This window comes from Monodelphis domestica, chromosome 2, assembly GCF_027887165.1.
Source record: "Monodelphis domestica isolate mMonDom1 chromosome 2, mMonDom1.pri, whole genome shotgun sequence".
Lineage (NCBI taxonomy): Eukaryota > Metazoa > Chordata > Mammalia > Didelphimorphia > Didelphidae > Monodelphis > Monodelphis domestica.
In genome coordinates, this window is record NC_077228.1 from 419,844,823 (window position 1) to 419,860,961 (window position 16,139).

Genomic DNA, 16,139 nt, shown 5'->3' on the forward strand with positions numbered 1-16,139 from the left:
GATTATACATTGGGCATCATGCAAAATGTATTTCCATATTGCAAAAGAAAACATGCACTAAAAACTCCCAAGAAAAATAAAGTTTTAAAAGTATGCTTCAATCTGCATTCATAGTTCATCAGTTCTCTTGCTGGAGGTAGATAGCATTTTTCATCATCGATCCTTTAGGATTATTTTTGATCATTACCTTAATCACAGTATCCAAATGTTTCACCATTGATCATCAAACAATATTGTTGTTACTGTATACAATCTTCTCCTGATTCTGCCCATTTCACTTTGCAACATTTCATTTAAGACTTCCCGCTTTTTCCAAAACTATCTCCTTCATCATTCCTTATAACACACTAGTATTCCATCACAATCACATGCCACAAATTTTTCAGTCATTTTGCAATTGATGGGCATCTCCTCAATTTCTGATTCTTTGATATTACAAAAAAGAGCTGCTATAAGTATTTTTGTACGCATGAGTCCTTTCCGTTCCCCCTACCTTTCTTTGATCTCTTTGGGATACAGACTTAGTAGTGGTATTTCTGGATCAAAGTATACACAATTTCTTAGCCCTTTAGACATCGTTCCAAATTATTCTCCAGAAAGATTAGATCAGTTCCCAGCTCCACCAGTGGTCCATTAGTATTATTCTTTTTCCACATCCAGCATTTATCATTTCTCTTTTCTGTCATACAAGCCAATCTGATAAATGTGAGATGATATTTCAGAGTTGTGTTGTTATGTTTCTATGATCAGTAATGATTCAGAGAATTTTTTTCATGTAACTATTGATAGATTTGATTTCTTCTTCTGAAAACTACCTGTTCATATCTTTTAACCAAATGTTTATCAAATGGGGAATGGCTCCTATTTTTATAAATTTGGCTTAGGTTCCTATGTATTTGAGAAATGAGGTCTTAATCAGAGAAACTGCTTTAAATATTTTTCTATAAAATTCATGTTCTTTGAGTAACTAATAACTCTGGTTTTCATGCCATTGCTTCATTCAGAGACATCTTCATGACACAGAGCCATTTCTTTAGTTATCACTTGACTACTGGTCATGACCATTGAATAAATCCTCTTCTATTTTTGGATTTAAAGAAAATTTTCAAGCTCTTTGAACTTGCAGTCAACATTAAGGAAAAGTTGAGAAGTTAACAATTCCCTTTTAGCTAAAGAATTGGGAATCTCAACATTGTCTATCTTTGGGTACTACAAACCAGACTAGGAATTTCTAACCAAAATGTAGCAAATAGAGCACAAAGAAAAATAACAGTTCATTTTTCTGGATAAGGCAAACCACCCTATCAGGCCCTTCACTCACTAAGATTCTAACTCATCCAATTAAAATTCAGAATTTCTTCCTATATAACAAAACAACTATTTACTCTGTCATTTCCTTTTCTACTTTCCTCCCTCAAAACAAAGCAGAAAAAAACAAATGACAAGGAGGTATTTCTGTCAGACTTTATCTCTTTTAATGTCTAGAGAGTTCAGACAGATAGTATGCGTGGGATCAAACCTCTTGTCAGTTGAGGTTCAGCCTCTCTTTAGCCTGTCAGGATCACACTAGCTGAAACTTTCAGTTAGTTGAATACTAACTACAGCTGTTGTTTTTCCAGTCTTTACTTGCCAGATTCTTTATTCTTTAGCACCATGCTTAGACTCCAGTCTTTCAAAAGATTAAATCAGAACTGCCTGGCTCTCAATAATTCATGTTTCACTTAAAAAACTATTAAATTCTCCCTAATGAAATTAATAGATCTTTTCTAATCATCCTTTAGTCTCAAAATAGCTATAATTTCTTTTCCTCTTTCCCTTTCTTCTACTATTTCTCTGGCATCTGTCTCTTGTAGGGTAAAACTCTCTTTAAGTTTTAAAATAGTCACTTTTAAATGAGGCACAAGGCCCTAAAACTTGTTCTGTAGCTCTAAGTTCTCAACATAATCAAGTATTTTATTTAGGTTCTTGAAACTCTGAATTCTTTATATTCATATTTTCCCAATTTTTGAAATTTCAAACATTCAGTATCACTAGATAGACCTTTAAAAATGGGTTTGTGTGCTAATCACTTGTTCACCTAATATGCACTGAACATTTTACATTAATACTGTACTCTTTTTACATTAATTCTGGATGCTTTTCTATGTGATTTGAATAAAGGATATCATAAGCCGTGCAAAAAAAAAAAAGATCTTCCTATCTCCTTTAAATGAGGCATTAGTCTATGTCTTTTGCAAGGTGATTTAAGTCCCCAGTATTTTTTTGTCAAAAACTGCTCAAATCTAATCTGAAAATTTCATTTCTTCACAGATATATTTTAAATAGTTTTTTTTATTAAATCAAAAGTTATTTATCTCCAGGTATCAAAATGTTTTGAAAACTTCAACAGAGAAAATATCTTACATCATTCTTCATCATTTGATGCAACTCTCTTTTCTTTATGCAAAAGTACTTTTTGGGCCTCTTTTAGTATTAAACTGAAAAGGGCAATACCTTAAAAGGACAATAACACCCCCCACTTTCTCTCTCTCCCTCTCACTCTCTGTGTCTCTCTCTCTGTCTGTCTATCTGTCTCTCTCTGTCTCTCTGTCTCTGTCTCTGTCCTTCTCTCTGATTTTGATTAGCAGATAACTTGGGTAAAATTTTTGGTGTATATAGAAAATATCTAGAAATGCATAAAGGCCATGAGAAAACCTTTGGGTTTTCATCTTCAAATAAGGGTAACTCAAATGAGTCTTTAAAGCACACATTTGTGTTGAAATAAAGAAATATCTTTTCAATGCCATTGCCATTATGCCAGAAAATGAGCCCACTTAGAGAGATTTTGGTGATGTGTTTTCACAAAAAAGTATGTAGAAATATGACAAAAATGCCTGTTGTATAAGTAATAAGCACTCCGTGGTAATTGAAGCAGTGCCAAAAAAAAACCAAAAACAAAAACATCTTTCTATTTTTTTTTTTCAGACTGGAGCAAGACAGCCACTAATATCATCAAGAAAAGTTCAGATAATCTGGGGAAGTCATTGTCATCAAGCTCCATTGGCTCTAACTCAACTTACCTTACATCTAAATCTAAATCCAATTCCACTACATACTTCAAAAGAAACAGCCATCCTGGTGAGTCATTTTGATAGCATCCCAGAAATTCTCTTAGTGATAATAATCATAGAAACTGACATTTTCCTAGAACTTTAAAGATTACAAGCATTTCTTTACATATACTTGGTTTTCATAACCCTGGAAGATAATGTATGAAAGGTCTAATTTTCTCTACCTGATAGATGAGGAAACTAAGGTTTCAAATGATTAAATGATTTATCCAAAGTCACACAGCCCAAGAGGCTGAGAAGAAATTCAAAGCCAGGTCCTCCTGATGTGAAATTGAGCACTCTTTCTTTTGCATCATGCTATTTCTCTAAATGCCCTGGGAAAACAGGTATATCCTGTTACTCTGAAAATAGTAGGAGCAAATCCCATTGCCCACACATAATTGACCTTACTGGCTCTTTTATTATTTTACATTTTATCTGTTTCTGCATCACTTTGGCAAATCAACCTTGAGTTCTTTTGTAGCACCAGCATTCTAAGACAAAAGAAGCCAAATCATACTATTTAAATGTAATAGAAGGATTTGAGAGGAAAGGATTGAGAAGGGAACAGGGGTAATGAATGGAGAGAGGGAAATAGGGAGAATATGTTTTTCTCTAGTTAGGAGATAAAAAATTGGGAGAAGGATTATTTCAGTAATTTTATAAGTCTCTTGGTCAGTTATGAGAATAGGGAATACCCCCCAGTGCTAATTTCTTCTGAAAATGAGACTCTTACCTGCTAGGGTAGAGCAATCAGTAGCATTTGTACCTCCCAATCTGATGTATAAAAATACACCGAGAAAGTGTAATCTTGACTTTTATAACTATTTCTTCTCTACTTATTTCACATTTCTTCAAAATGTGTTTCTCACATTGTTTCAATATTAATGGTGATGAAAACATTAAAGAAAAGGCTCATGATCTGCTGAAGACTGACAGCTTATGAGATATGTAGAGAATGGAGAAAAACCTGTAAATTCCATTAAACTCTTGGGCAGCATATTTCCAAAAGGAAATAACGTTGTCCTTTTGAATTACCAAGGATGAATTTGGTAAGCTGCTATTTAGATAAGAACGAGTAATACTTTCCTGGTTGAAAAGCCTTCCAAGAAATACAATGAAAATCCACTCCATTTGTTTAATGGTTTAATTCTGGATTCTAAAAAAATGATGGCATGATAGCTCTGCAGCATTGGAATCCTTGGCACTTAGATACCAGGTGTTTATATTTATATACCATTATATCACATTTTGGGGGAAGAAAGTGTTTTGAGTATCTCACGTACATTTATTTAGTAATTTCCTGCTGTATAAAGGATAAGCAATCCATTTAAAAAGCTATCCCTGCCTGATCCTCCTATTCTTCCGACTATTAAAGTCTCTGCTGGAACTGTAATGAAAGCTTTTTTGAAAAAAATGAGGTTTTATTGCCTCTCTGGGTTCAGAAATGGAGGAATGGAAGATACTTGAAAAAGCTCAACAGTTTAATGGAACTAAGCTCCCTGAAGTGCAGACTTCCAGAGAGGGCTATCCTGCTCATGAAATACCTTTTCCCCTGCCTCTTTCTCCTCTTTGAAAAAAGATGATCTTTCCTACCAACAACCTGAATTTTTTTTTCACTAAACTATTTTACTTTGCCTGAAATACCACCAAATTGAAGATTTATTTGGGAAACCAAGCATCTTCTTAAAAATAGAACTACTTTTGGGATTGTAAAAAGGACATCAATCAACCAAATGCTAATATATAAATAGTTCATTCATTTTCCCTTCCTCTTACTATCTAGTTGAAGCCATGTATAGTTGAAAAAATATGAATTTTGATTGAGTGGAAAGAAAGATTACACAATTTTGGTACATGGAGCAATGCAGGAAGTAAAGCAGGTAGGAGGGGGCCTTCAGTAGCCAATGATGAGTCCATTATGAGAGTTCTGGGATCCTGGGGAGGAAATGCATAAAGGAGAGTAGGAAAGGTTGAAAAGGGGGATGTATCAAAGACTTGTCTCTAAATTGTTCATAGGTCCAAAATAGTGGGAGGAAATAGTTTTGCTTCTCTTTATCCCCTGCATGTCCTGACACTCTCAGAAATATTACATTTCTGCCATGTCCTATTTTAAATAGGATTTTATGCACTAAAAGGGGAATTTAGCAATCATTTCATTAAATTGTTTTGATGAGAAAATGTGTTTGAATTCAAACTGATTTATAAATGTTTGGGACAAAGCCAATTCAGAAATGGGGTCTGCCCATGTGTTCATACATGCAAACATGAGTGCGTGCATTTGTGGATGTGTGTGTGTGTGTGTGTGTATGTGTGTGCTTTAATAGTACACTTAATGCATATCATAGCTGTAGACTTAGTTGTTATTCTCTGGAATTGACCTAGACATTCATATGTTTATGGCATAGATAATGTCTTCTAAGAGCATTCCTTCAACAAAGGTGGATCATTCAGGTAAAATATTCATTCCTTTTATCGAATGCATGAAATTTCAGTAAGATAATGAGTGAATGAATATTTGCATGGATTTAGCCAGAAAAAAAAAACTGCTTATCCTGCACACTTTGCACAATGATGCTCTCAGATGGAGGGTTGGAATTTCTAAAGTTTCCAGCAAGCAAGTGTGTGCTCTGGCTAGCTTCTGCATGGGGTGTCTGCAAATCTGTCCTAACAAATGTACCATGCTATGCTCTTATATCCACATCAATGACATCCAAAGCAGTAAAACAGCCTGAAATAGAAGGCTGAAAAACAAGAGAAATGTGTAGAAAACTTTGTTTTCATGCTGTTTTTATGTATTGCAAAGTGTGTCATGGTACATTTGTAGAAGTGGTAAATGAGAAAATGGCTCTTCCAGGGCTTCTCCTTAAAATTGTCATATCTGCTTGAAAATGTAGCCTAGGACAAATAAAGTTCACACCTCTAGCCACTGGTTTTCATTTTTCTATTCATGTTTGAATTCTGTTTTGTCCATTATTTGAATTCACCCAGAACAATGCCTACAGTGAATTATTGCTCCTGTCCCAAAATTACCTGATGACACTAAGGAATCAGGGCTTGGATTTGAAATTAGGTGGGTAGATTAAATGGGAATGGTTAAAATTTTAAATGTGTAAAACCAAAATCTGAATCTGCAACAAGTGTAGAACATAACAGTACATGAGGACCCCCTAAGGAATTGTACATATGAGATTAAAGGTTTCTGAACTTTGTGTAAGGAAGGGTTATTTTTATTTTAAATCGTTACATTAGTAGAAGATTCTTCATAGAATTGCCTTCCCCCAGAAGAAAACCATTGGCTAGTGAAAAGATGAACTAGGAGAAGCAAGGCTGAATTGGCTTGTGGGAAGCTTGTATATGGTCAGGGATCCTGACTCACTGGGCCTTCTTTCCCACAAGCACAGGAGAATGATGATTCTGCTACTTCAATCTATCCATTCTTCTTCCCCTGAATGACTTTCTGTTCTCTGCTCATATTTCCTTTGTGTGGATTGAAAGAAACACTTCTTCTATTAATTCATATTTTATTTCATGTATGTCCCAGCAAAAGATAAAAACTGAAAGAATGTATTGCCTTCTGAATGTAAGGCAAATGGTGATAAAGATTTTTTTCAATAACTGGTTGCTTATATTGTACGTTGACCATAGCTGAAAATGTATGATGTCTTGTGTTTTAAGAACTCTTTCATTCTTTAGTGTACTTCTCTTTCTGCCTTTTCCACAGAAAGTGGAAAGGAGAAAGACTCAAGGCAGGAGACATGCTCTGAAATGTATGTGAAAGCATACATCATCCAGACAATCCAACCCCCATGCAGACAGTGAGTGAATGGTGTTCATTATTAGAGAACTTTCTGACACTTCACTTTAGGGAGCACTTCATTTTGATCTTTGTTGGGAAGAATATGATTACAGGATAATCGGATGATAGATCTTAAGTGGAAATTACTTCTGGGTACATTTGGACCCATTTTATAGATGAGAAAACTGAGGCACAGGGAGATTAAATGAGTGTCCCTTTCTCAAGATCACAGGGCATTGTTTGACCCAAATATTCCAAAGGGGAACATTTATATACACCAGACACTGTGCTGAGCTCTTCACAAATATTATCTCTTTATCCTCACAATATTACACGATAGGTACTGTTATTATTCCCATTTCATAATTCAGGAAACTGAGCTAAACAGAGGTTAAGCGACTTCCTTGGAGTCCCACAGGTACTCTATGAGGTCACATTTGAACTCATGCCTTTCTGACTCTAGACCCAGTGCTCCGGCCACTGTACCACTTAGCTGCCTCAACTCCAACATCAGTGTTCCTACCACTGTACAAATGGTTTAGGGTTATGGGAGGACAGTGAAATTTATCTAAAAGCATTAGAATGGATGGGATACTTTCAAAAGCTCTTCAGACCCAAATTTAGGAATCTTCTCAGGAAACAAATTTACCAATATGTAGCCTAAGTACATTTGCCTAATCAATGAAACCTTCCTATGATAGGAAGATAAACATATCTTCCTATGTTTACCAACTTCATTGAAAGTCATTCAACGGCTACCATGTAATTTTCATTACTGAGGAGGTTGAGGCAGCATGATTTTTTGGTTAGAGAACCAGCCTTTGAAATAGGAAAATTTGAGTTCAAGTTCAGTTTCTTACCTATTCTGTCTAGGTGATGGCCAGAAACTCTTATAACCTTCCATTGTTCTAGGCAATTTTCTAAGATTAGTTGCAAATTTGCAAAGGTGCCAATTTTCTAGGAGTTTTCTTATGTGGGAAGTTCTTTATATCAATGAAATCAGTGTTTAGTCCCTACCCAAATGTGGGATTACGTATGTTTACATGGAAGGATATTTCATAGAAGAGGAACTTTGGCTTCTACATTTTTAATTCAGAAAAGTATGACTTTTCCCTAAATTGCAATCATCTTGAATACTAAAAATATTATTTCTTAGTATGCAGTGGAAAAATCATTCATAATAGGCTTTCTCCAAGTTGTTCCAATCACTTTTGATATATTTTGTGACAATGTTTTATGTAAGCATAATTTTGCTTTGATTCATACATCCCAGCTACTTTTCCTAAGCAGTTTCCAGATTTTCTTTTCTTTCTTGACTTTCTGAAATGTCAGTTATAAAAATATCATTCATATAGTCCCCATCCTAAAATTATGGGAACTAATTTAACATGCCAGGAACTATTAGGCCCCTAATGTGAACATGAATAAACCTAAAACACCTTGATTCAGAAATGCTTGGCAGCCTACAGCTTAACCTTGGGATATTGCTCAATGCTGTTGAATGAGGGAAGTAGATTGTAGTCTGCATAGCTCTGCTACCTATGTGCCTTTAATCAGTAATACATAGTAATAATTCTCAGTAGCTCAAGCACAAAAAAAACTAGTCCAAATTTGACCTAATTCCTTGTTTCATTTTCTACAGAGAGTATTTTTGTGGACAAGCCATCATCAAAACTTACCCATCTAGATGGAGAACAAACATCCATCATCCCTGTCCATCAGGTCATTGACAAAGTCAAGGGCTATTGTAATGTTCACTCTGACAACTTCTACAAAAACATCATCATGTCAGACACGTTTGGCCACAGCACCAAGTTTTAATTGGATGGAATCAGCTTCCAAACAGAGACCTACAAGCAACTCAAAGAATAAGCCTGCCAACTATAAAAGTGCCATTACCTAAGTAGTACCATGCATTAGAAGGATGTGTTTTTCATTACAAACATTGTGAGATCTACAATGGAACTCATCTGTGCCTTCCTCCCCATGTTGGAGCCTTCTCCCATTTCCAAAATCTGAGTTCTCTGATGGCAACATGACTCAGTAGCCACCAGGAACACTGTACTTTTTAGAGTTTAATCACACCAATCAGAACTAAAGAATATTAAAAAACCAGAGGACAAGGAAAAAACAACAGTCAAAAAATCAATCCCAATTGAGAACTTACACTGATGGTGAGTTGTTTTGGACATCATCGATGGCTACATATTCTTCCCCTACATTGAAGAAAACTAGAATTTTCATCACTATATATGGCTGATTCCCTATAAGTCCTCCCCTAATACTGGTTCCATATTTCCTTTTTGTGCCTTGCTTATAGGTGAAATTTCAAGCAGATAAACATTCAATTTTTAATTCTTTCATCCAAAAAGTACAAAGAATCATTTATTAGTTTAACTATGCCAAAGCTAATTGTTTAACACTTTAGCTTTTTGAGTAAGAGCACATTTCCTCAACATCTAGATACCCTTGTCAACATGCTAAATTTCTGAAATGTTTCACAGTTTCTGTACATGTAACATATAAACATATAAAGCATTGCAAGTTAAAGCAGTGTCAGGGTTCAAATTTTACTAGTAAATGCCAACTAGAGGATGCCAAATAGCACATTTAAGATAGATATTCCTCTTTTTTAAAGTATGATTGGAGATACCTAAGGGTAAAGATAATTTGGTCTGTAAACAGAGCTGCCCCCATTTTAAGAAAAGTGGCATAGAGAGGCAAGCCATGACCCTACCCTTTCCTCCCAGAAATTAGACCATGAATATACATGGAAAATTCCTGTCTGTTCCAGGGTCCTGGGGAGATCATCTAAATAATCCCCTATGTTCTTTTACTCTCAAAGTAGAAGGGTTTAAAGTGCACACACCAGGAATCCAACCAACTCTTCAAATATCTGTTCCTACAGACAGCCAAAGTAGCTGCTTATACACTCAGAAGTTACACATCTCCTGATTCTGGAGTGTCTGCTATTGGGATGTCTGTACATAATTTCTCCGATATGCCATGAAATAGTTGGCCTGCTTGTGAGGGAATTGGCACAAATAGATCATATTTGGGGTATAACAAAAGTGCTTCATCCTTCTGACTGCATACAGATGGGTGACATTCTCAAGCTCTTGAAAATAGCCTTAATTGTTTTGAGGGTGCTACAAGGGAATGGCTACTTGGTAAGTACTATGTAGCAGAGGACATTTTTACTTAGCATCAAACAACAATTGGTTTTAATGGAGCTTTTTTCAGAATTTGCTTCAGCACAGGCTGTACTTTTAATATTCACTCCATGCCATCTGGGAAGCAAAATGGAAAGCCTCAGTTTTCTAGGTAGACAGCTACCCTTACTGTAAGAAATGCTGCCTTGTGAGTAGAGCTGACCCACTTGGAAACCTGGACTGGAAACTTCCTTAAATGCCTTTCTGACAATTTGAGACAATGGATGGCTTGCTCTGTACCTTAGAACAGCATGAGGCTTGTTCTTTTCCCTAAGGCAGCTCAAAGTGTTCCAAATATGCTTTAAAATGTAATACATCTTTGAATGTCACAGCCAATGATTCTAGGCTAATAGTTTCAAAGATTCTCTCTGCTGAGAAGCAGTTGCCATTTTTTACTAGCTTGTTGATATTATCAAATGATGAGATGTTGAGTTTTTGCTTGTATTCTCCTCTGCTTGGTTCTGTGGAAGAATACTTGAAATATTCTCCCAGGAGGTATGACCAGGTGACCCACCTGGCTACTACAGTAGAAAGTTGAGAGGCAAACATTAATGATCAGAAAACAAAATCTTACTATTTTTGTAGAACAGGAATTCATAACCTTGTTTTGTGTCTTGGATCTCTTTTATAAGGCTGGTGAAGCCTATGGATCCCTTCTCAGAATCATATTTCTAAATGCATAATGTAAAAAAACTGATTATTTAAACATTGTTATATGAATATAAAATTTATCTAAACTTTAAAGTTTAAGGACTCAAGGTTGAGACATCATTAGAGCCTATCTTAGATGAGATTCAATTCATTTGAAAATTTGAATTTATATATTCAGAGAAATCCACGTGCCTTTACCTTAGCAATCTATCCTCTGTGCCAATGTGCCTTTCTATAGATATTCATAAAAGAACTTAGCCAGCATTTATTGCTGAAACATTACTATCCAAAAAGTAGGTGTACTTAATAGTCCTTAAGATACAATTTTAAATAAATCTGTTTTACATTCCCATTAATACCGTTATAAGAAGATATTCCTAAAACAGATTGAAGAGGAGAAAATAATTGAACATGAAGATATACGAGCAGAATTGAGACATAGAGTCAAATTCTACCTTCAGTCCTGAAGTCTTTGCTCTCAAAATGACAAAAGTGTGAAGGAGGAGGAAGAATTTGGCTCAGGGACTACAATGGCTTAAACCTTAATATCCATTCTTTGAAAGTTATGTCAGATTAGCCTTGTTGTCCTTAATAGAGAGCTGCCTCTTTTCTTTTTCTTTTTTTTTTACTACCATGTAGTAGAGTTGCAAATTATCAGTCTCAGATGCTTTCAGTTCTTGTCACCATAGCTTTCAGTGTAAAGATTTCCTTTGTCAATAGCCTCCCTTGTACATATTTATTTATTTTTGTGTCTTAAAGTGTTATTTTTTCATAGCTTCAATCTGTCTGCCTTTGTTGTTTTAATGAACTTTTCTTTGGAAGGGAAATTGTGGGTGGGGAGAGAAGAGAGAGATATTGTATATATTTTCTAAACACTTTGTGAAATATTTTCTGTAGCACTCTGGTGAAGAAAAATTACTGTGAGCTTAGATTGAAATTATTAGTCAGTAAGAAATTAGTTCAGTAGATTTGCCATTTTCCTAAAATGGAAAATATTTTTATATACATACTTATGATGTTAATATTCCAAATTATTAAATTCCTTTATGAGTGAATGTTTTTGTTTCTGACTGTTCAATAGGAAAAGATTATTTGACAGCTAGAAAATAACCTGCCATCATTTAAGAATGTGACATAGATTTGCTTTGCCAAATCAATAGGAATAAATTTGTAGCAAGTCTCCAGATTTGGGGGACACAAATATTGTTCAGAGCCTCCTATTTTCATCACTGACTGATGCACTACATTGTCAAGTTTTGTGGCTTATGGAGATCTGCATATATTCCTTCATTGGGAAGTCTTCAGTTTTCCAAGTCAAGAAAAAAAGGGAAAATCTTCATGACTTTGGAGACTAAAGATTAGGTTGCCTTCTCACTGATACCTAGTCATTGCTTCCATTGCACAGTGACTAAAAAGAGGCAGATTTCAGCCAACTTCATTTTCACAGTGAGTTACAGGGTGCTACCAGCCCTTTCATTAGAAGAGTGGTTATTTAGGGTAATCCCCTTTCTCCAGAGAGCCAAGGCTCAATTTGGCTCTCAGCCTCACTCAGCAAGGTTTCTGCTGAATATTAAATTGTGTGGCACTTTGGCAAATGATTACTAAGATCATCTTAGCCAACTGTCACAACTCCTGGCCAAACCAAGTTAGGAAAACACACGAGCAGTTGCTTATGGCTCATCTAACAGAAACATATTACAATGTGACTTCAGAAAGTACAGAGGGAAAAATCATATTTGATCTTCAGACAGAAAGTTGTGTCTTATTGAAGAAAATGTATTTGTAGTATTTCTGAAATTTGGAGGAATTGGACTTTATAAAAACAGCATTTTGGAAGTGCTTCAGAGTATTTTGCTGAATAACATTCCTTTACTCCAAGATAAAGGCATCAGGTCTTTTTTCCCCTCTTTCATTTCAAAGTGGAATGGTTCAAGTAACAGCTTTGTTTTTCTGCTACCCTGGAGAAAATGAAAATAAATATTAAATTTTGCCTTCATATTCCACAGCCTGTCAGCAAAACAAGGAAATACAATTCATTCCATGGCCATAAGCAATTCAAAACTTAGCTAAGAATCTAGGGAAAGAGGCATCCTCCTCCCCCCACTCCCAAGATTCTTGGTTATATTGGATTAAAAGATCAATTTTACAAATCTTATTTTGCAAACCAACTAGAGTCATTAAAATGTTTGCACTTGATGACTTATACTTGATGACTTAAATGTTGTAACACTGAACAGCATGATACTGTACTGAGCTCTTTTGCATATCCTCCTATTAGACTATAATCTGAAAGGCAATAAATTTTATCAGGTAGTGAAAAACACTGGAGTCAATGCACCTGGGTTCAAATCCATTCCATCCTTTACTTGGCTATCAAAAGACTCCTTGTAAAGTTCAAGTCTGATGATTTCACAACCTGCCCCCCACAATACACATATACCTCTTTACCTTTTCAGCTTACTCCAGTGACTCCCTATTACCTCTAGGATGAAATATAAAACCTTGTTTGGTGTTTAAAGCTCTTTAAACATCTTTCTACTTTTCTAGTCTTTTTTTTGTGCAAAGGAAAGTGTCTTTATTTTTTTCCTTTTAATCATTATTTTATTTGGTCATTTTCAAACATTATTCATTGGAACAAAAGGATCATTTTCTTTTCCTCCCCCCCCCCCCCCACTGCCACCCCTCTCATAACCAACACAGGATTCCACTGGGTATCACATGTGTCCTTGATCTGAACCCATTTCCATGTTGTTGGTATTTGCATTAGGGTGTTCATTTAGAGTCTCTCCTCAATTATATCCCCTCAACCCCTGTAGTCAAGCAGTTGCCTTTCCTTGCTGTTTTTACTCCCACAGTTTTAGATCCCTGCAGATTGTTCAGGGACATTGCACTGACACTAATGGAGAAGTCCATTGTACCATAGTGTATCAGTCTCTGTGTACAATGTTCTCCTGGTTCTGCTCCTTTCATTCTGCATCACTTCCTGGAGGTCGTTCCAGTCTCCATGGAATTCCTCGACTTTATTATTCCTTTGAGCACAATAGTATTCCATCACCAACATATACCACAATTTGTTCAGCCATTCCCCAATTGAAGGGCATCCCCTCATTTTCTGATTTTTTGCCACCACAAAGAGCGCAGCTATGAATATTCTTGTACAAGTACTTTTCTAGTCTTATTATACTTTACTCTGTCATGTGCTCTACAATCTAGTAATGCTACAACCCAAACCAGTGATCACTGCTATTTGCACAAGACACCCTAGCTCCCAAATTGGGGCATTTCTCTCAATGCCTGGAAATCTCTTCTCTGCTGGGCTGAATCCTAGGTACCCTTATTTTCCTAAAAGTCTTAGCTAAAATCCTACCTTCTACAAGAAACTTTTCCTGGTCTTTCTAACTGCTACTGTGTTCCCTCTGAAAAAGCTATCAGATTAGAGTCAGCTAGCTTGCCAGCTAGGTGATTGATTGATCTTCTTTGTACACATATTTGCATATTGTTTCCCTCATTAGATTAAATTGTGAACTCTTTAAGGACAGGGACTGTTTTTAAACTTTCTTTGTATCCCAAGTATATATAATATAGTGTCTGAAGCATAGTATGTGCTCAATGAATGCTTTTTGATGACTTTAAATACTACCTCTGGCATTCCCTGAACTTGGGTAATTACTTTACTTATTTGGGTCAGTTTCCTGATATTCCCATCTATGGCATTGCCAAACAGCACCAGTTCATCTCATGGATCTCTGGGACTAAAAGATGCTCACATCCTGTCCCGGAATGAATCTACCCTACACTTGAGCCTTCATCTCAGAGAGGAGGAATGCAGATCTTTGAGAAGACCTTGACTGACAAGACAATCATCCTTGATGTAGAATCTAGTGACACCACTGAGAATGTCAAAGTCAAGATCCAAGACAAGGAAGACATTCTCCCAGAATGGCAGTAGCTGATACTTACTGGTAGGCAGCTGGAAGATGATGGTACCCTGTCTGACTACAACATCCAGAAAGAATCCACCCTGCTTGGTCCTGTGCTTGAGGGGAGGTGTTTAAAATCCCTCAAGGTTCTTTCAAGCTTTTAAGTAATTTCACCACCTCACTTTCCTTTCAATAAAGTTGTACTCCCTGCCCCCAAAACCCACTTCCCAGATATGAACAGGTCAACAAGATCATTATTTAGATTAGGTGGCGTTAAAGATCCATTCCAGCTCCAAATCTATGATCTTTATGATCTAAGTCTTATATACTCTTCTATCACAAGTCTATCTTTGTCTTCAGGAGGTACATAACAGATGAATTTAAGTATTTGAGACATGTTGAGCAAAGTTCAAGGGAAATATGAAACCTAGTTTCTTGCTACAAGGAATTTACAATCTATATTGGGGAGATAAAGTTTATGCATATGAAACAACTTGGACTTACAGAGCACCTAGTAATTTCTCCATTAAAGCACCCTCACGTATCTGATCATATTCATTCTCTCCTTAGTTTATAAGCAAGGAACAATGGAAAGAACACTGAATTTTCAGTCAGAGATCTGGGTTCAATTTCTGGCTCTGACACTATTCCTGTAATTTCAGAGAAGTCACTCTGTATCCTGGACTTCAGTTTTCTTCTCTATAAAATGAAAGAGATCAGACTTTATGGTATCTATAAGATTCCTCCCTTCCTTGCTGGCTTCATTCTTTCTATTTCTTTTCCATCTTTCCTTTCTTCCTTTCCTGCTCTATAAATACATAAATGGAGGAAAGAGAGAATAAATGAATAAAGCATTTATAGCACTTAACTATGTGTAGAATACTATGCTAAGTTTTGGGGGTACAAGTATAGGGAAACAAGATATTCTCTACCCTTAAGGAGCTTAGGCCCCATGATTTCTGGGAGCTAGGAAGTGGAGTGAGCACAGCCTGGTTTACAAATGGCATCCAGAAAGTAAAAAGGAGGCCTGATTTTTGGGCAAGCTAAGGCAAACGCTGACCCAACCCCACTTCTGGGGATCATCGCATTTGTGTGAGACTTATTATGGACACCCAGATGGCTTGATCCCCAGTGTAGTTCATAACTCCCAAACTCAAGTGATCTACCAGCCTCAGCCTCCCCTATTATGAACTAGTTCTTTCATTCCTTTTTATTGTTTCCCATAAAACAGAGCTCAATAGACACAAAGTAGATACTGATTGACTACTTCCTGAAATAAGAATAGATTCCAACCTATTACAATTACCATTTTATCTTTTATGAAATAGGGTTGTAAAAGTATCCTATTTCTTAGAGTTCGTGAATGCAGATGTTATTAATACAAAGAAACATGAGAGAAATTTAAGTAATATATCCGTGTGTCAATAGATACCCTTCCCCTCCCTTAAAAAAAAAAAAGTTTAGCTAG

The 16,139-nt window shown here is 36.0% G+C and overlaps 1 protein-coding gene across 4 annotated transcripts in view; it reads left to right on the forward strand.

Moving 5' to 3' along the window:
* The window catches only part of ADGRG6 (adhesion G protein-coupled receptor G6), a 197,876-nt gene extending 186,070 nt beyond the window's left edge, over nucleotides 1-11,806 (forward strand). For 2 of the 4 annotated variants that reach the window (XM_007484642.3, XM_016428924.2), the window contains 3 exons: nucleotides 2,965-3,117; nucleotides 5,498-5,543; nucleotides 8,531-8,667. In XM_007484642.3, the coding sequence (XP_007484704.2) occupies nucleotides 2,965-3,117; nucleotides 5,498-5,511 (167 nt within the window). In that variant the 3' untranslated portion in view covers nucleotides 5,512-5,543; nucleotides 8,531-8,667. Of the gene's footprint in view, nucleotides 1-2,964; nucleotides 3,118-5,497; nucleotides 5,544-8,530 lie in introns of all 4 variants that reach the window. The other 2 variants (XM_007484639.3, XM_001370446.4) reach the window with 1 other exon arrangement.
* Nucleotides 11,807-16,139: the final 4,333 nt, after the last annotated feature.